At 36.4% G+C, this 21712-nt stretch overlaps 1 protein-coding gene across 1 annotated transcript in view; it reads left to right on the forward strand.

Moving 5' to 3' along the window:
• Positions 1 to 21712, forward strand: part of ENTREP3 (endosomal transmembrane epsin interactor 3) — a 186791-nt gene that overhangs the window by 44990 nt on the left and 120089 nt on the right. The window contains exons 5-8 of the mRNA XM_053703354.1: positions 3046 to 3153; positions 3266 to 3426; positions 3539 to 3638; positions 3760 to 3844. Coding sequence (XP_053559329.1) covers positions 3046 to 3153; positions 3266 to 3426; positions 3539 to 3638; positions 3760 to 3844 — 454 coding nt within the window. The remainder of the gene's footprint in view (positions 1 to 3045; positions 3154 to 3265; positions 3427 to 3538; positions 3639 to 3759; positions 3845 to 21712) is intronic.

The raw sequence follows: 21712 nt of genomic DNA on the forward strand, positions 1-21712 counted from the left end.
TGTTACTGATATAAACTTTCTTTATCCCCACTTCTCGTTTGTTGTTTTTATGAACTTGGACTCTCAACCCCACACCCTTTGGAATTTAGAAAAAATTGAACTTTGGCAGTTTTAGGATATCAGATTCTGGAGGTTATTTCTTTTTACCGCTCTAAGCTTGTTTGTGTGTTATTACTGCATTTGGGATAATGTATCTTGGTACCACCACAATATGTCATTTAAAATGGCTTTAATTTTCTTGTAGTTTTGTTTAAGTTGCTGCAAATCTTCTAGCCTTTATATTACTATAACTTAATATGTAAATTAGCAGAACTCTGGTTCTAAAAGCTATATCTAATAAGCACAACTGAAACATAATGATTGTCGGCTGATTCTGAAGTTCGGCAGACACACCGGCTTTTACCCAATATTATCAGAGCACTCCCTACAATTGGGTTACATTTCCCAGCACTGCTCTTTCACCAAAATCCAGAATCTCACCATGCTTTTTGAGGTAGAGGCTGGGAGCGGATAAATTATTTGAAAAGGTATAGGTTCCTCCAACATCTTTCAAACGGGACACACTATGTTAAAAGGACAGAAACCCGGTTTATTATTTCTCTGATCAGAGCGACTTTATTTAATTTATATGGTGTTTTAGAGTTTATATTTAACTTATCAATATTTAAATGTTTTTCCATGTTTCTGTTGTTTGTAGTATGTACCAAGATTAGTCTTAACACATTTTTCTGCTGCAGTTATAGCGCTCTGCCTGCGGCTGAGACGGAGTTGTTGGATTAGCTTTCTGTTGATATTTAAGACATACTGCAACTGTCTTTTACATGTCATCTTCTACTAAATGGTTATAAACAATAAGCTTATTATACAGTATGTTAATATTTGACACCATCCTCAGTTTATAGTTAAGAATGTATGGGCTTCTAGAGTATATTGATATGTGATCTCATATAGTGCAGTTCTGAAATTATCCTCTATGATCTCTATTCTCAGTGGAGTTGACCTGATCTAATAGAAGCTTTATGCCGCTGTAACAAACTCCTTTAATAGTTATATACCCAGTGCATAGCTATGACTGCCTTAGTTATCCCTGTTTTCCCAAGATTCCCAGTTGTTCTCCTTTTTTTTTCTGACGTTGGAGCCGCACCCCCACACTCATCTGTTTACTGGATAAACAGAGGAACACAGATTCTATGAAACTTTTCCCTAAACTTCAACTATATGATTCAATTTTAAGAAGCATATATTTATAGTACTCAACCTGGATGGTATAGGACTTTTGACGGGTGCATAGAGTAATGGCTTAAAGGCGGACAACCCATAAAACAAAGGGACAATATTGGTACTTTCATTCTAGTCTACTAAACTATCAGAGTCCATGTCACTTAAAGAAGATGAAACTATTGTGAATTATATGGAACTAATTCCATTTATTTTATCATATGTTTTTATATCACCTGTTACCTATATACGGGAATTATTATATGCTTCTTTTTTTTTTTTTGCCTCTAAATATTAACCTTCCCCCTATAATACTGATCATAAGGGTAAATTAATTTGCATACTTATTCTTAAAGGTCATTTTATGGTACTGTATAGAGGGAGTTTGTTTCCCCTGTTTGTTTGAAAAATACTATTCTAGAACATATATAAAAAGAAAAATGACTTGAGATTTTACTAATATTGTAAGAGTACCACTATAGGATGTGCTCCACAAGGATTGTGCTAGTATAGATTTTGTGTTTTTTTTCTTTGTTTTTTTTCTCTTTTCTTTAAAGATGTATAATGTGGACATAGATTATGATGTAATAGTCTGAGTACTTGCAAGAAGTTGCTTGTGTCATTTGCCAAATGTGAGTCACATTTTGTTATGTTTTGCTATACCTCAATAAAAAATATTATTTAAAAAAAAAAATTAGAAAGTTGCTTAAAATTGCATGCACTGAATCATGAAAGTTTAATTTTGATTAGACTATTCCTTTAATGTGTGACATACAGAAAACTAGGCATGTGATTACCAGCAAGGTTTGGCTCAGATCTCTAGGAACAATGCCATCTTTAAATGCACGATTAAATGAGCACATTTGCATATGAGACAGACTCAAGTTTCTGTCAGAATTAAACCTTAAAGGCAGACATGATTTACGTTGCAGATTAAGATACATGGTGGTGCTTGAATGATGAATCCAGGTTTAGAAATGGGCTTCCATTGGAAGAGCCTCAAAGGAAGTAATTACTTGGATTACAGTCATTTGTGATGAAAAGTTCCAATTTAGGACACCGATCTTGGAGGTCATAGGGAATTATATTGCAAATTTACTGAAATTAATATCTATTCTCTCAATTTAAAAAGGTGACGGCAGAATATGGACAACATTTTATGACAGACAAAATATCAGAAATGTCCTATGCCAAGAAATGTGGAGCAACAATAAGTCCCTGACAACTTAACAAGGCATGCAGACTGTGTGGGTTTAAAAGCACCTACAAGACCTAGCAGAAATTAATTAGTTGGGTCATTAGAGTCACTAGTGAATTATCTTCGTCAACATGGCAAGAGAGTGAAGCCTGAACAACAAAATGTTTCAGAATATACTTTTAGTATTTATTAAGGCTCTGGAAAGTGATCCTGTATGTTATAGATATAAAAATGTAAACTAGGCAAGGGAGATGTGTGTTGTAGATTCATACAACACAACCAAGTAGGCTGACTAGAAGTAGCCTATTTATCATTAACTGTTTAGTAAAAGAATGTCAGCATGACAAAGAGTAAAGGCTACACTGAGTCTTCTTGGGTGATAGGATCTTTGTAAACAGAAGATAAAGTGAGGTCTTAAAGATGGCTGTGTTTCATGACCATAGATCTGTATGATGTTGAGTATTCTCTGTCCTCACTGTTCTTTTTTCTGCTTAAATCTCCTTGTTTTTGCATCTCTTCTTTCCTTTTGGGTCTCAGCATGCGGTGAGCAACTACAACCTGGTTTCTTAACTCCAGTTATCTGCTGTCGGTATGTTCTTCACTGACTTTTCACTCTCTGTATGTCTTAGGACCTGTTGTTCAGTGTTTGTGGCCTCACCATCCTCTCCACCATTATCTGCACATTGTCTGCTGTCATCTGCTGCATTCAGATCTTCTCATTGGATGTGATTCATGTTGTAAGTTCTGTACAGTTTGTGCAGATCCCAGTGTTTACATTCATCTCAAGATCATCATCAGTCTGTTTTGTTAATGGAAACTTAGCACCTCTTTGTCTCTTTCTTCCATCAGTTGGCACCACAGAGATCCACCTCAGTTAACCTAGAGTGCCTATCTCCCCAGGATACCATCCTGCAGAGTATGATAGAGTGTGAGGAGTTCATTCCTCCAGTTCCTCCACCTCCTTACTATCCACCAGAGTATACTTGCAGTTCTGAGACTGATGCCCAGAGGTAAGAGTACACACTAGATATGGTAATGTCTTATTTTGATTTGTGGTACCTTGCTTTACATTATGTGACCTTCTTGGCTCTAAATTGTCTGTTTATTTCCATCTGTTCACAGCATTACTTACAATGGATCTATGGACAGCCCTATTCCTCTGTACCCGACAGACTTCCCACCATCTTATGAAAGTGTTATGGGCATCAGAGAAGACAGTCAGGTAGAAGACACAATCTTATGGGGTGCTTGCATTTCCTAGGGTCCTTGTGAAATATGAATATTTTCTTTGTGTTGCTATTACAATACCTATAATATGAAATAATTGTGTGCACTTGTTACAGGCCACCCTGTTTGAAGCTCAAGTTAACGAGGTCTCCTGTTTCAGTGCATCGGAGAGAATTGATTCCACTGGACAAAGTGCAATTGGTGAGTTCAGAAGACTCATGTCTTTAGTATTATAGGAAGTATTCAATGGTAAACATGATTTTTTGTTTTATGGGGAAAATGTATTCGCTTGGTTGGAGTGTTATTTCTAGAAACATAAATCTCCAAACATTATATTATATGCCTGTAATATGGATATTATAATATATTTCTCTTGTAAGGTGTATCCAGTCCACAGGTTCATCCATTACTTGTGGGATATTCTCCTTCCCAACAGGAAGTTGCAAGAGGACACCCACAGCAGAGCTGTCTATATAGCTCCTCCCCTAACTGCCACCCCCAGTCATTCTCTTGCAACTCTCGACAAGAAAGGAAGTATCAAGAGATATGTGGTGACTTAGTGTAGTTTTTACCTTCAATCAAGAGTTTGTTATTTTTAAATGGTACCGGCGTTGTACTGTTTTTCTCTCAGGCAGAAATTAGAAGAAGAGTTCTGCCTTGAGATTTGATGATCTTAGCGGTTTGTAACTAAGGTCCATTGCTGTTCTCACACATAACTGATGAATATGGGAAAACTTCAGTTGGGGGAACGGCCTGCAGATTACCTGCTTTGAGGTATGTTCAGTATTTTTATTTCTAGAGAGAGGAATAAGTTATAGAAAATGCTGACAGAGCCTTGTATATTTGAGGTAAGCCTGATGCAGTGATTTAACAGCGACTGGGTTCATGCTTACATAACAGGGTAATACTCATGTTAATATTCATATTGCTTAGTGACAAAACGTTTACATGATTTCAAATAAATAGGACGTTTTTTCTCTGAGGGAGATAAGTCTTTATTTGGGGCCTAGTTTCCACATGGCTAGTCAGATACTCCTAGGAGTATTTTCTTAAGGCCCCTCTGACATCCAGTACATGGTGGGAGGGGCCTATTTTAGCGCTCTAACTGTGCAGTTTTAATACAGACTGAGACATCCAGCTTCCCTAGAAGAGTCCTCTGGCATCTGAGAACCATTTCAAAGGAGTTATTTCTGCACAAAATCGTATTTAAGGGCAGGTAGGAGCCTCAGCAGAGCTGTGGCATGGTACTCAATTGATTTTTAACGTTTTTTAACGTTTTTCAATCCGGTTTGGGGCCTAAGGGGTTAATCATCCATTTGCAAGTGGGCGCAATGCTGCTTTAGTCCCTTATTCACACTGTAAAAATGTCAAAGATTTGACTGTATTTTTTCACTGTTTTGCAGTTTAAGTGCTAGTTTTTTTCTCTTAAAAGCACAGTAACGTTTTTGTTTAATTGCTGTTTCACCTTTATTAAAGTGTTTTCCAAGCTTGCTTGTCTCATTACTAGTCTGTTAACCATGTCTGATATAGAGGAAACTCCTTGTTCAATATGTTTGGAAGCCATTGTGGAACCCCCTCTTAGAATGTGTACCAAATGTACTGATATTTCTATAAACTATAAAGATCATATTATGGCGCTTAAAGATTTATCTCCAGGGGATTCTCTGACTGAAAAGAGGGAGATTATGCCCATGTGTCAGAACCTATAACTCCCACTCAAGTGACGCCAAGTACATCTAGTGCGTCTAATTCTTTTACCTTACAGGACATGGCAGCAGTTATGAATGCTACCCTCACAGAGGTATTCTCCAAACTGCCAGGGCTACAAGAAAAACGAGACAGCTCTGGGGCTAGAATTAATACAGAGCTTTCTGACGCTTTATTGCCTGTGTCCGATATACCCTCACAATGCTCAGAAGCCGAGGCAGGTGAGCTTCTATCTGTGGGTGACATTTCAGACTCAGGGAAGGCGTTACATCAGTCTGATTCTGAGATGACAGCGTTTAAATTTAAGCTTGAACACCTCCGCTTATTGCTTAGGGAGGTTTTAGCGACTCTGGATGACTGTGACCCCATTGTGGTTCCAGAGAAATTGTGTAAAATGGACAAATACTTTGCAGTACCTGTTTACACCGATGTTTTTCCAGTCCCTAAGAGGTTTTCGGAAATTATTACTAAGGAATAGGATAGACCAGGTGTGCCGTTCTCTCCCCCTCCTGCTTTTAAAAAGATGTTTCCCATAGATGCCACCATACGGGACTCGTGGCAGACGGTTCCTAAGGTGGAGGGAGCAGTCTCCACCCTAGCTAAGCGTACAACTATCCCCGTCGAGGACAGTTGTGCTTTCCTAGATCCTATGGATAAAAAATTGGAGGGTCTCCTTAAGAAAATTTTTATACATCAAGGTTTTATTCTCCAGCCTCTTGCATGCATTGCCCCAGTTACTGCTGCAGCGGCTTTTTGGTTTGAGTCTCTTGAGGAGGCTCTACAGGTGGAGACCCCGTTAGACGATATTCTAGACAGGATTAAAGCTCTTAAGTTAGCTAACTCCTTTATTTCTGACGCCATTTCTTTCATGTAATTAGCAAGAGTCCATGAGTTAGTGACGTATGGGATATACATTCCTACCAGGAGGGGCAAAGTTTCCCAAACCTTAAAATGCCTATAAATACACCCCTCACCACACCCACAATTCAGTTTTACAAACTTTGCCTCCCATGGAGGTGGTGAAGTAAGTTTGTGCTTGATTCTACGTTGATATGCGCTTCGCAGCAGGCTGAAGCCCGGTTTTCCTCTCAGAGTGCAGTGAATGTCAGAGGGATGTGAGAGAGTATTGCCTATTTGAATACAATGGTCTTCCTCTAGGGGATCTATTTCATAGGTTCTCTGTTATCGGTCGTAGAGATTTCTTCTCCTACCTCCCTTTTCAGATCGACGATATACTCTTATATACCATTACCTCTACTGATTCTCGTTTCAGTACTGGTTTGGCTATCTACTTTATGTAGATGAGTGTCTTAGGGTAAGTAAGTCTTATTTCTATTTATGACACTCAAAGCTATGGTTGGGCACTTTATATGTAAAGTTCTAAATATATGTGTTTAAACTTATATTTGCCATGATTCAGGATAATCAGTATTCCTTCATTCAGACTGTCAGTTTCATTTTTTGGGAAAATACATATAAATTTCTTTTTTCTTACCTTAAATTTTCAATTTTCAATTGACTTTTTTTCAAAAAATTGCGGGCTGTTAGGCTCGCGGGTGCAGAAAATGCTTCTATTTATTGCGTCATTTTTGGCGCAAGACTTTTTTGGCGCAAAAATTTCGTCATTTCCGGCGTCATAGTTGGCGCCGGAAGTTTTTACGAAATTGCGTAATTTTTGACGTATGTGTATTGCGGACGTTTTTTTGGCACAAAAAAATATGGGCGTCATTCTTGGCGCCAAAATGTGTGGGTGTTATACTTGGCGCCAAAAATATGGGCGTCATTCCTGACGCCAGTTTTTTTCACACTATTTCAGTCTCACTATTCATTTGCTTCTGGTTTTCTAGAAGCTTGTTTCATTTTGCATTTTTTCCCATTCCTGAAACTGCCATTTAAGGAATTTGATAATTTTGCTTTATATGTTGTTTTTTCTTTTACATATTGCAAGATGTCACTACCTGACCCTGGATCAGAATCTACTTCTGGAAAGACGCTGCCTGATGTCGGTTCTACCAAAGTTAAGTGCATTTGTTGTAAACTTTTGGTAACTGTTCCTCCGGCTGTTGTTTGTGATACTTGTCATGATAAGCTTTCAAACGCAGATAGTATTTCCATTAGTAATAATCCATTACCTGTTTTTGTTCCTTCAACATCTAATGTTCAAGATGTTCCTGTTAATGTTAAAGAATTTGTTTCTAAATCTATTCGGAAGGCTCTGTCTGTTATTCCTCCTTCTGCTAAACGTAAGAGGTCCTTTAAAACTTCACATATTTCAGATGAATTTTTAAATGACCGCCATCATTCTGACTTATCTATTTCTGATGTGGATCTATCTGATTCAGAAGATTCTACCTCAGATATTGACACTGATAAATCTTCATGTTTATTTAAGATGGAGTTTATTCGTTCTTTACTTAAGGAAGTGTTGATTGCTTTAGATATGGAGGAGTCTAGTCCTCTTGATATTAAAACTACTAAGCGTTTAAATGCAGTTTTTAAACCTCCTGTGGTTATTCCAGAAGTTTTTCCAGTTCCTGATGCTATTTCAGAAGTAATTTCTAGGGAATGGAATAGTCTGGGTACTTCTTTTACTCCTTCTCCAAGGTTTAAGAAATTGTACCCTTTGCCATCTGACAGATTAGAGTTTTGGGATAAAATCCCCAAAGTTGATGGGGCTATTTCTACTCTTGCTAAACGTACTACTATTCCTACGGCAGATAGTACTTCGTTTAAAGATCCTTTAGATTGGAAGCTTGAATCTTTCTAAGGAAGGCTTATTTATGTTCAGGTAATCTTCTTAGACCTTCTATTTCTTTGGCTGATGTTGCTGCAGCTTCAACTTTCTGGTTGGAGGCTTTAGCGCAACAAGTGTCAGACCATAATGTTTATAGCATTATTAAACTCCTTCAACATGCTAATAACTTTATGTGTGATGCCATTTTCGATATCATTAGAATTGATGTCAGGTACATGTCTTTAGCTATTTTAGCTAGAAGAGCTTTATGGCTTAAGTCTTGGAATGCAGATATGACTTCTAAGTCAACATTGCTTTCTCTTTCTTTCCAAGGTAATAAATTGTTTGGTTCTCAGTTAGACTCAATAATTTCAACTGTTACTGGGGGGATGGGAGCCTTTTTACCTCAGGATAAAAAATCTAAAGGTAAATATAGGGCTGCTAATCGTTTTCGTTCCTTTCGTCAGAATAAGGAACAAAAGCCTGACCCTTCCTCTAAAGGAACAGTTTCCGTTTGGAAACCTCCAGTCTGGAAGAAATCCAAGCCTTTTAGAAAGTCAAAACCAGCTCCCAAATCCGCATGAAGCTGCTGCCCTCATTCCAGCTCAGCTGGTAGGGGGCAGGTTACGATTTTTCAAAGATGTTTGGATCAATTCGATTCAAAGTCTTTGGATTCAGAACATTGTTTCACAAGGGTACAGAATAGGTTTCAAGGTAAGACCGCCTGTGAGAAGATTTTTTCTTTCACGCATTCCAGTAAACCCAGTGAAGGCTCAAGCGTTTCTGAAATGTGTTTCAGATCTGGAGTCAGCTGGGGTAATTATGCCAGTTCCAGTTCTGGAACGGGGACCGGGGTTTTATTCAAATCTGTTCATTGTTCCAAAGAAAGAGAATTCTTTCAGACCAGTTCTAGATCTAAAAATATTGAATTGTTATGTAAGGATACCAACATTCAAGATGGTGACTATAAGGACTATTCTGCCTTTTGTTCAGCAAGGGCGTTATATGTCCACAATAGACTTACAGGATGCATATCTTCATATTCCAATTCATCCAGATCACTATCAGTTCCTGAGATTCTCTTTTCTAGACAAGCATTACCAGTTTGTTGCTCTTCCTTTTGGTCTAGCTACAGCCCCAAGGATCTTTTCGAAGGTTCTCGGTGCCCTTCTGTCTGTAATCAGGGAGCAGGGTATTGCGGTATTTCCTTATTTGGACGATATCTTGGTACTTGCTCAGTCTTTACATTCTTCAGAATCTCACACAAATCAACTTGTGTTGTTTCTTCAAAGACATGGTTGGAGGATCAATTTACCAAAGAGTTCCTTGATTCCTCAGACAAGGGTAACCTTTTTAGGTTTCCAAATAGATTCAGTGTCCATGACTTTGTCTCTTACAGAAAAGAGACGTCTGAAATTGGTTTCATCTTGTCGAAACCTTCAGTCTCAATCTTTCCCTTCGGTAGCTTTATGCATGGAAATTTTAGGTCTCATGACTGCTGCATCGGACGCAATCCCTTTTGCTCGTTTTCACATGAGACCTCTCCAGCTTTGTATGCTGAATCAATGGTGCAGGGATTATACAAAGATATCACAATTAATATCCTTAAATCCCAATGTTCGTTCTTCTCTGACTTGGTGTTTGGATCACCATCGTTTAGTTCAAGGGGCCTCTTTTGTTCGTCCAACCTGGACTGTGATCTCAACAGATGCAAGTCTTTTAGGTTGGGGAGCTGTATGGGGATCTCTGACAGCGCAGGGGGTTTGGGAATTACCAATCAATATTTTGGAACTCCGTGCGATTTTCAGAGCTCTTCAGTTCTGGCCTCTTCTGAAGAGAGAATCGTTTATTTATTTTCAGACAGACAATGTCACAACTGTGGCATATGTCAATCATCAAGGGGGGACTCACAGTCCTCAGGCTATGAAAGAAGTATCTCGGATACTTGTATGGGCGGAATCCAGCTCCTGTCTAATTTCTGCGGTTCACATCCCCGGTATAGACAATTGGGAAGCGGATTATCTCAGTCGCCAGACGTTACATCCGGGCGAATGGACTCTTCACCCAGAGGTATTTCTTCAGATTGTACAAATCTGGGGGCTTCCAGAAATAGATCTGATAGCCTCTCATCTAAACAAGAAACTTCCCAGGTATCTGTCCAGATCCAGGGATCTTCAGGCGGAAGCGGTGGACGCGTTGACACTTCCTTGGAATTATCAACCTGCTTATATCTTTCCGTCTCTAGTTCTTCTTCCAAAAGTGATTTCCAAAATCCTAATGGAGCGTTTGTTTGTACTGCTGGTGGCTCCAGCATGGCCGCACAGGTTTTGGTATGCGGATCTCGTTCGGATGGCAAGTTGCCAACCTTGGACACTTCCGTTAAGGCCAGACCTTCTATCTCAAGGCCCATTTTTCCATCAGGATCTCAAATCATTAAATTTGAAGGTATGGAGATTGAACGCTTAATTCTTAGTCATAGAGGTTTCTCTGATTCAGTGATTAATACTATGTTACAGGCTCGTAAATCTGTGTCTAGGAAGATCTATTACCGAGTCTGGAAGACTTACATTTCTTGGTGTTCTTCACATAAATTCTCTTGGCATTCTTTTAGAATTCCTAGAATTTTACAATTTCTTCAAGATGGTTTGGATAAGGGTTTGTCTGCAAGTTCCTTGAAAGGACAAATCTCTGCGCTTTCGGTTCTTTTTCACAGAAAGATTGCTAATCATCCTGATATTCATTGTTTTGTACAGGCTTTGGTTCAAGCCTGTCATTAAGTCAATTTCTCCTCCTTGGAGTCTCAATTTGGTTCTGAGGGCTTTACAGGCTCCTCCGTTTGAACCTATGTATTCTCTGGATATTAAATTACTTTCCTGGAAAGTTTTGTTCCTTTTGGCCATCTCTTCTGCTTGAAGAGTTTCTGAATTATCTGCTCTTTCTTGTGAATCTCCTTTTCTGATTTTTCATCAGGATAAGGCGGTGTTGCGGACTTCATTTAAATTTGTACCTAAAGTTGTGAATTCTAACAACATTATTAGAGAAATTGTTGTCCCTTCATTGTGTCCTAATCCTAAGAATTCTCTGGAGAGATCTTTACATTCTTTGGATGTAGTTAGAGCTTTGAAATATTATGTTGAAGCAACTAAAGATTTCAGGAAGACTTCTAGTCTATTTGTTATCTTTTCTGGTTCTAGGAAAGGTCAGAAGGCTTCTGCCATTTCTTTGGTGTCTTGGTTAAAGTCTTTGATTTATCATGCTTATGTGGAGTCGGGTAAATCCCCGCCTCAAAGGATTACGGCTCATTCTACTAGGTCAGTTTCTACTTCCTGGGCTTTTAGGAATGAAGCTTCTGTTGATCAGATTTGCAAAGCAGCAGCTTGGTCTTCTTTGCATACTTTTACTAAATTCTACCATTTTGATGTTTTCTCTTCTGAAGCAGTTTTTGGTAGAAAAGTACTTCAGGCAGCTGTTTCAGTTTGATTCTTCTGCTTATAATTTCAGTTTTTTCATTATAAGATTAAAACTTTTTTATTTGGGTTGTGGATTATTTTTTCAGCGGAATTGGCTGTCTTTATTTTATCCCTCCCTCTCTAGTGACTCTTGCGTGGAAGTTCCACATCTTGGGTATCTGCTATCCCATACGTCACTAGCTCATGGACTCTTGCTAATTACATGAAAGAAAACATAATTTATGTAAGAACTTACCTGATAAATTAATTTCTTTCATATTAGCAAGAGTCCATGAGGCCCTTTTTGTGATGGTTATGATTTTTTTGTATAAAGCACAATTATTCCAATTCCTTATTTTTTTGATGCTTTCGCTCCTTTCTTATCACCCCACTTCTTGGCTATTCGTTAAACTGAATTGTGGGTGTGGTGAGGGGTGTATTTATAGGCATTTTAAGGTTTGGGAAACTTTGCCCCTCCTGGTAGGAATGTATATCCCAAACGTCACTAGCTCATGGACTCTTGATAATATGAAAGAAATGAATTTATCAGGTAAGTTCTTACATAAGTAAAAAGAGAAGTAGAGCACCAGGTAGCCACGGAGGGTTAAAATTAACAATTTATTGAAAGAGATACACACACAAAGGGACCATCGTCCCAGGGGTAAAATCTGATTAAATAATAGAAGGATAGAATACAGCTAACATGTTTCGGCTCCCACGCCGTAAATTCTTACATAAATTATGTTATTTTAACTGCAATCTTGTGAGTATAAACAGAAGTTAGATGTGCGCTTAGGAACTAATACCAAGCACCTCTCTAAGAGACACTATCCCTAAAGAGTGTCAGAATATAGTGAAAGTGGATTGTTAAGCTTTTTACGGCTTACAGATAGAGAGGGCGCCAAGGGCTAAAGGTATCAGACACCAATGTAGTGTAAAAAATATATTTAATAAAAATCAATATACAATCATAAAATCAGTACAAATTAGGGACGTCTCCCTAGATATTAAAAATCCTAAGTCACAGTTAATTGCTACAATGTGGTAGACAAATATGAAAAATAAAAAATAAAAAATAAAGTGCATATACGATCTAATTTAAATGCATTAATCAGTAGAAAATGAGCAAAGGTTACTAAAATATAAAACAATACACGTTATACTAGAGTCTTAAATATGTATGTTTCACAGGGGATACGGCAGTTATTCCCAAGTATACTGAGGGATATATGATAGCGTGGGACTTTCAAATGAAAGGAGGTTAGTCCTGAAAATGTTCCATACACTTGAAATCGTAGTATAATGCTTGTTTCAAAGAGTACAATAGTGCTAAAGCAGTACTTTACTTTACTTTACTTTACCGCCTGTGAAATCTTCAGTCACACCAAGGACCGCTACGTTAGCCAAGGCAGTCTCTCCCGAGCTGCAAACACAGATCACACACGTGTGTACGGACGGTGTCTGACGTCACTTCTCGTCCGTTTGTTTCCTCTGTGGAAGTTTGACAGCGTGCTGTTATCGATGTTACAAAGTTGTGGATGTTGTTAACTCCTTCAGTATACAAGCACTCTGTTGTGCTTATACTTGCAAATACAGTTGGATATTTGATTTCATCCACACTGTCAGAGCTTTAAAGTTGTGGTAACAAAATTAACCCGGGTTAGAAGATAGCAATGTTGTTCACAAATAGGGTGACATTTAACCACTCCTGGTACACTGCTACAAAGTCACAAGGTAATCGACGCGTTTCACCCACCTGTGGGCTTTATCAAGATAATTGTGACTTGCAGCAAAGGCCTTTTTAAATGTTCAGAAGGTGTGTGATTGGCTGTGTATCTAATTGGTGTTTTTTATTCACAGGAGAGTTTAAGGCGGTATATACTTATTCTTCTGTTTCAGGTTCATGTATCCCAAATTGCAAACATGTTGATAATCCAATAAAACCCTCTGGTATATATATGTACAAATTCACATAATCCCTTTGTGGTATGTTCTCCACATGCTTTCCTATAGTAAAACATTGTATATTAAAATTCTAACATGTCAAGATAAGATGCAAATGCAGTTGGTCTATCAGATGTATACACACATCTTAAGGATATGATACACATCTATGATAGAAGATATATAGGACCTAATATAATTATAACATATATATATGAATAAAATATCTACATATGCTTCATTTTAAAAGATATGTGAGCTTAGTCTAAAAAGGAAAGGTATATGATTTATTATTTTTGGATGCCAGTGCTACCCATTGATTAGTGTGAAGAGTTGTGAAAATAATAAAAAATAATAAAAGAAAAAGAAAAAAAGAGAAAGAAAAAGAAAAAAAGAAAAAGGGATTAAAAAAAAAAAAAAAATATATATATATATATATATATATATATTATTATATATATTAAGTGGGGGTTAATTTTAAATCTAAAGTGCTTCATTCAAATAAAAAAGGTGAAAGATCTAGTTCAGAATTAAGTCCTTGTGGGTATAAAGTATTATACTTATAAATTAATTCTGCTTCTTTAATTAATAGTGTTTTTTCTGTGTTACCCCCCCCTCCAGTGTCCTTTAATTTTTTGTACCCCCCAATAATTTAATTCTTTGGTATTACCATGATGAGTGTCTTTAAAGTGCTTGTATAGTGAAGTGTCATCCCTCCCTTTTTCTATGCTTAACAAGTGCTCCCTTATCCTGTCTTTAAGACATCGAGTGGTTTCACCAAAATAAAAAAGGTTGCACGAGCATTTCAATACGTAAATAATATTTTTGTGTGTGCATCTTATGACTTCTTTTATGGTGAGAATATTTTTGGAATTGTTAATCTTAAGAGCCTTCATTTTTTAACTATGTTTACATGACTTGCATGTATAGCAAGGGAAGAAACCAGTGGGTCTTTTACCCATCATATCTACCTGAGAGTTAATTGTTGAGCTTATCTTAAGTTCACTTGGAGCTAGCATTGTTCTAAAGTTTCTAGCTTTCTTAAAAATAAATGTGGGTTTGTCTTCTAACTGTGCACCAATTATATTATCTTCTTTTAGCAAATACCAATTTTTTCTTATTATCTTTTTAATAAGGGAATGATCAGCATTGTAATCAGTAATAAAAGGGACTTTGATTCTATCAGTAGTATCTTTAGTTTTAATTTTATAGTCCAAAAGATTTTCTCTATTTGTTTTTCTAGCTTTGTCAATAGCCTTATTTATGTTATCAGCTTCATAGCCTCTACTGTGGAATTTTTCTGCCAGAATTGTAACCTGGTTCTCAAAATCCTCTACTCTAGAGCAATTTTTCTTAATACGTAAGGTCTGTCCATATGGGATGTTATCCACAACTTTGTAACATCGATAACAGCACGCTGTCAAACTTCCACAGAGGAAACAAACGGACGAGAAGTGACGTCAGACGCCGTCCGTACACACGTGTGTGATCTGTGTTTGCAGCTTGGGAGAGACTGCCTTGGCTAACGTAGCGGTCCTTGGTGTGACTGATGATTTCACAGGCGGTAAAGTAAAGTAAAGTACTGCTTTAGCACTATTGTACTCTTTGAAACAAGCATTATACTACGATTTCAAGTGTATGGAACATTTTCAGGACTAACCTCCTTTCATTTGAAAGTCCCACGCTATCATATATCCCTCAGTATACTTGGGAATAACTGCCGTATCCCCTGTGAAACATACATATTTAAGACTCTAGTATAACGTGTATTGTTTTATATTTTAGTAACCTTTGCTCATTTTCTACTGATTAATGCATTTAAATTAGATCGTATATGCACTTTATTTTTTATTTTTTATTTTTCATATTTGTCTACCACATTGTAGCAATTAACTGTGACTTAGGATTTTTAATATCTAGGGAGACGTCCCTAATTTGTACTGATTTTATGATTGTATATTGATTTTTATTAAATATATTTTTTACACTACATTGGTGTCTGATACCTTTAGCCCTTGGCGCCCTCTCTATCTGTAAGCCGTAAAAAGCTTAACAATCCACTTTCACTATATTCTGACACTCTTTAGGGATAGTGTCTCTTAGAGAGGTGCTTGGTATTAGTTCCTAAGCGCACATCTAACTTCTGTTTATTCTTAACTTGTTTTATCCCTTCATAGTTGTGCAGCATAGGACACCATTTTTTGGGAAATTGTTTGCGTAAATTCATATAACACATATATTTACTATGGAGGACCTTTTTGATTTTAGAGATAAAATATATTTGGAATTAGACAATGAAAGTATTCCTAGTTCACATAGCCACAAATCATTTATGAATCTATCAGATCTAATGACAGATCTAGAAACAGCTATGACGAAAGAACTTAAACAAAAAATGGAGTTAGTGTTTTTAAATAGATATATAAACAAAGGGATTATCCCAAGGGGATTACAATTTAATAAAAACTGCACTTTCACCTTAAGTGAAGAACTACAGCTTGAATGGAAAAATACTTTAAAGACTGCCTCTATAGGTTTGATTGAAATACTCAAAAAATCACGTAAAGAAACTCTAACAATCATAGAAGGTAATATCATTGATTTAAAAGAAAAATTAAAAGGGATGAGAGATGAATCTGAATTTAAAGAAAAACAAAGAGTAATCATAAATAAACTAGATAACTTAAATAAAGATCTTTTAAGATCCAAATGGGGCAAAATGGAGAGAGATATCAAAGATAGTATAGAGTCAACAACTAAAACTAATGAGCAAGGAGAACAAAAAGATGCTGAAAGATTTAATAATACCCATAATAAAAACACTCAGAATATGGTAAGAAGTAATGAATACCAAAACCAATCCCATCACTATAACCAAAATAACACGCATTATAATGATAATAAAAGACCATATTATAATAAACAACACCCTAATGGTCAAAGTGACTATAATAGACCATATTATAATAAACAAAATTATAATGGTCAAAATAGAAATTACTATTATTCTAACCGACAAAATCAATATAATCATCCTAATTATTATAATCGTAACTTTACACCTAGACAGTATGACTACCATCATAATAGTCAAAATTATAGTAATCATTACCATACTGATCAAAGATTCAGAGACAATGAATGGGAGTACTCTAGAAATAGAAACAGTAATGGTTGTAAACATAACAGACAAGAACAAAGAGAATATAATACACCAACACAGAATAGGTTCCTACCATTAAGAGATGACTCCATAACTATAGATAAAGTGTCCACTGTTGAACAAAATTCTTTTTTAGGTCCCAGCCCTCTAAAAGAGGGCAATTCTATAAAACTACAACAAATAGATTCAGAGCATCAACAAAGACGAAAAAGAAATTTAGAGGAAAGAGAGGAGGGAGAAACACCAAAAGACGCAAAAAGATGGAGGTAAATAAGAATAAAAGTGGGATCTTTAATTTAAGCAAAAAAGTACTAACTCAAGAACAAGAAAAACTACTAAACTTAGGTCTTTCATTTGCACCCACAGTAAGGATGAGCAAGTTCAACACCCATATTCACATCAAAAAATTTGTTAGGAACATAACACTCAAAAGATTCTTTATGAAAAGCCCACTAGAAAAACAGAGTACCACACATAATACTGAGACAAATAAATTCCAACACACCAATTTGAAGGCAAAATCTAAGTTTTATCCAACATATGCTAAGGGGAACTACATTGACACATTTGAAAAAATAGTACTCAATGAAGTAAAGAAATGCCAATTACCCAAATTAAGACAACAAAATATAAACAAAAAAGAAAGAGAGGAATTAAATAGATTACAAAAAGATCTTGAAATAACTATAAAACCGGCGGACAAGGGTGGTGGGGTTGTTGTAATGGATACAGATAAATATTTGGTAGAAGCATACCGTCTCTTGGAGGATAAGAAAACTTATAAGAAATTACCCCTGAATCCAACTTTGAAGTTTACGAACATTTTAAACAAAATTTTAATTGATGGAAGAAAAAAAGGGGTACTAAATGAAAAAGAACTTAATTATTTAACTCCCAAATACTCAAAGACACCAATTTTTTATTTTTTACCCAAGGTCCACAAATGCCTCACAAACCCACCAGGCAGGCCGATTATATCTGGCATTAATTCCATCTCAGCCAACCTCTCCCAGTATGTTGACAGATTCTTACAGCCCCATGTGTCCAAACTCAAATCACATCTCAAAGACTCAACTCAGGTACTGAATACTTTGAATTCCCTTAAATGGGAAAAAGACATGTTAATAGCTACATGTGACGTATCGTCTTTGTATACTGTGATAAATCACTCACAAGGACTACAGGCGGTAAAATATTATTTAGACAAAGATGATAATATGGAACCACAACAAAAAGATTTTATTCTTGCCAGTATCAAATATATTTTAGAACATAATTTCTTTTCCTTTAACCATCAATTTTATATACAAGTGGAAGGGACCGCCATGGGTACGAGGTTCGCACCGAGTTATGCCAATCTCTTCATGGGTTTTTGGGAAGAGAATTTTTTCAATGATGGCTCTCTCGGTGCGAACCTCGTACTATACAAACGGTACATAGACGATCTTTTGATCGTTTGGAGAGGTCCAGAGAAAGACTTAATTGAGCTTTTTAAAAGAATGAATATAAATAATTATGGTCTTAAGTTCACTAGTCACTTTAGCAGAGAGCAAGTCAACTTTCTGGATCTTGAAATTATGGTAATCAATAGCAAGATAGAGACTAAAACGCACTTTAAAGAAGTAGAGTGCAATAATTTGATACACGCAGAAAGCTGCCACCTAAAAATATGGAAGGATAACATCCCATATGGACAGACCTTACGTATTAAGAAAAATTGCTCTAGAGTAGAGGATTTTGAGAACCAGGTTACAATTCTGGCAGAAAAATTCCACAGTAGAGGCTATGAAGCTGATAACATAAATAAGGCTATTGACAAAGCTAGAAAAACAAATAGAGAAAATCTTTTGGACTATAAAATTAAAACTAAAGATACTACTGATAGAATCAAAGTCCCTTTTATTACTGATTACAATGCTGATCATTCCCTTATTAAAAAGATAATAAGAAAAAATTGGTATTTGCTAAAAGAAGATAATATAATTGGTGCACAGTTAGAAGACAAACCCACATTTATTTTTAAGAAAGCTAGAAACTTTAGAACAATGCTAGCCCCAAGTGAACTTAAGATAAGCTCAACAATTAACTCTCAGGTAGATATGATGGGTAAAAGACCCACTGGTTTCTTCCCTTGCTATACATGCAAGTCATGTAAACATAGTTCAAAAATGAAGGCTCTTAAGATTAACAATTCCAAAAATATTCTCACCATAAAAGAAGTCATAAGATGCACACACAAAAATATTATTTACGTATTGAAATGCTCGTGCAACCTTTTTTATTTTGGTGAAACCACTCGATGTCTTAAAGACAGGATAAGGGAGCACTTGTTAAGCATAGAAAAAGGGAGGGATGACACTTCACTATACAAGCACTTTAAAGACACTCATCATGGTAATACCAAAGAATTAAATTATTGGGGGGTACAAAAAATTAAAGGACACTGGAGGGGGGGTAACACAGAAAAAACACTATTAATTAAAGAAGCAGAATTAATTTATAAGTATAACACTTTATACCCACAAGGACTTAATTCTGAACTAGATCTTTCACCTTTTTTATTTGAATGAAGCACTTTAGATTTAAAATTAACCCCCACTTAATATATATAATAATATATATATATATATATATTTTTTAATCCCTTTTTCTTTTTTTCTTTTTCTTTCTCTTTTTTTCTTTTTCTTTTATTATTTTTTATTATTTTCACAACTCTTCACACTAATCAATGGGTAGCACTGGCATCCAAAAATAATAAATCATATACCTTTCCTTTTTAGACTAAGCTCACATATCTTTTAAAATGAGGCATATGTAGATATTTTATTCATATATATATGTTATAATTATATTAGGTCCTATATATCTTCTATCATAGATGTGTATCATATCCTTAAGATGTGTGTATACATCTGATAGACCAACTGCATTTGCATCTTATCTTGACATGTTAGAATTTTAATATACAATGTTTTACTATAGGAAAGCATGTGGAGAACATACCACAAAGGGATTATGTGAATTTGTACATATATATACCAGAGGGTTTTATTGGATTATCAACATGTTTGCAATTTGGGATACATGAACCTGAAACAGAAGAATAAGTATATACCGCCTTAAACTCTCCTGTGAATAAAAAACACCAATTAGATACACAGCCAATCACACACCTTCTGAACATTTAAAAAGGCCTTTGCTGCAAGTCACAATTATCTTGATAAAGCCCACAGGTGGGTGAAACGCGTCGATTACCTTGTGACTTTTTAGCAGTGTACCAGGAGTGGTTAAATGTCACCCTATTTGTGAACAACATTGCTATCTTCTAACCCGGGTTAATTTTGTTACCACAACTTTAAAGCTCTGACAGTGTGGATGAAATTAAATATCCAACTGTATTTGCAAGTATAAGCACAACAGAGTGCTTGTATACTGAAGGAGTTAACAACATCCACAACTTTGTAACATCGATAACAGCACGCTGTCAAACTTCCACAGAGGAAACAAACGGACGAGAAGTGACGTCAGACGCCGTCCGTACACACGTGTGTGATCTGTGTTTGCAGCTCGGGAGAGACTGCCTTGGCTAACGTAGCGGTCCTTGGTGTGACTGAAGATTTCACAGGCGGTAAAGTAAAGTAAAGTAAAGTACTGCTTTAGCACTATTGTACTCTTTGAAACAAGCATTATACTACGATTTCAAGTGTATGGAACATTTTCAGGACTAACCTCCTTTCATTTGAAAGTCCCACGCTATCATATATCCCTCAGTATACTTGGGAATAACTGCCGTATCCCCTGTGAAACATACATATTTAAGACTCTAGTATAACGTGTATTGTTTTATATTTTAGTAACCTTTGCTCATTTTCTACTGATTAATGCATTTAAATTAGATCGTATATGCACTTTATTTTTTATTTTTCATATTTGTCTACCACATTGTAGCAATTAACTGTGACTTAGGATTTTTAATATCTAGGGAGACGTCCCTAATTTGTACTGATTTTATGATTGTATATTGATTTTTATTAAATATATTTTTTACACTACATTGGTGTCTGATACCTTTAGCCCTTGGCGCCCTCTCTGTAAGCCGTAAAAAGCTTAACAATCTTGTGAGTATAACCAGTTTGTGCGCCTACCACATTATCTGTAATCTGCTACACTATTGCGAGCTCTTTTATTTTGGAGGTGAAAGCAACAAGGTTGACTCAGAGGACGTGGGCAGCTTGGTTCCCTGGAGGTGACACAGCGCCGCCATTTCCAACACTTACTGTTTTTATTATAGCAGTATGAATTTCATTTTTAATAAAGACTCATTGTGGGGCAAATGTATTTGATAGATAATTTATATGAATTTGTCTATACCTTTATGTTCTGCTTGATTAGTTTGATGTCTATGTAAGCAGTAAAATATTTGCCTTTTTTCTGTTTTTGTTTTCCTATACGGGTGGGGCAAATTATAACTATATTGTGGGTACAGTTGGTTTGCTGCCTCAGTTCCTCATTTTCTCCCAGGATTATGCTGTTTAGATATTACTACAGCTTCTCCTATATGTCCCATGCTTTAACGGGGTCACAGACAGTGCCCTGCGGTTCTTCTTAATCAAGGAGGATTGTGTTTGCTTGCAATTTTTACAGCTTGGGTATCTCTTCGATATATGCTAATCGTCTGAGCCTCATATCTCCCAGGATGATACTGTTTAGGCAATAACACAGTTTTATCATTTATCAAGCAGAGTCGCTTAGGTGTCCTTTGTGATATCTACGGCTTGCCTGTTTTTCCTTATCTTCAGGAAATATGCAAGAGGATATATGTTATTCAGATTGTAAGGTTTCTGCTCCACATTCTTCTGCGCAGGTTGCTTTCTCTTCTGAGTTGGTGAAGAGATATCGCCGGTAGGTTTCTGAGGGTGAAATCTCAGATTTGGACAGTTTCATTCCTTCATCTGATGCTGAAGTCATGTTTCAGATGCATGCTTGTTCGCCTTGTGTATCGTAATGGAGGCTTTAGCTATTTGGGTGACATCGATTCCCTTGTCGTTGTCAAGCTTTGAGAGTTTGTGAAC

The sequence above is a fragment of the Bombina bombina genome, chromosome 1, assembly GCF_027579735.1.
Source record: "Bombina bombina isolate aBomBom1 chromosome 1, aBomBom1.pri, whole genome shotgun sequence".
NCBI lineage: Eukaryota > Metazoa > Chordata > Amphibia > Anura > Bombinatoridae > Bombina > Bombina bombina.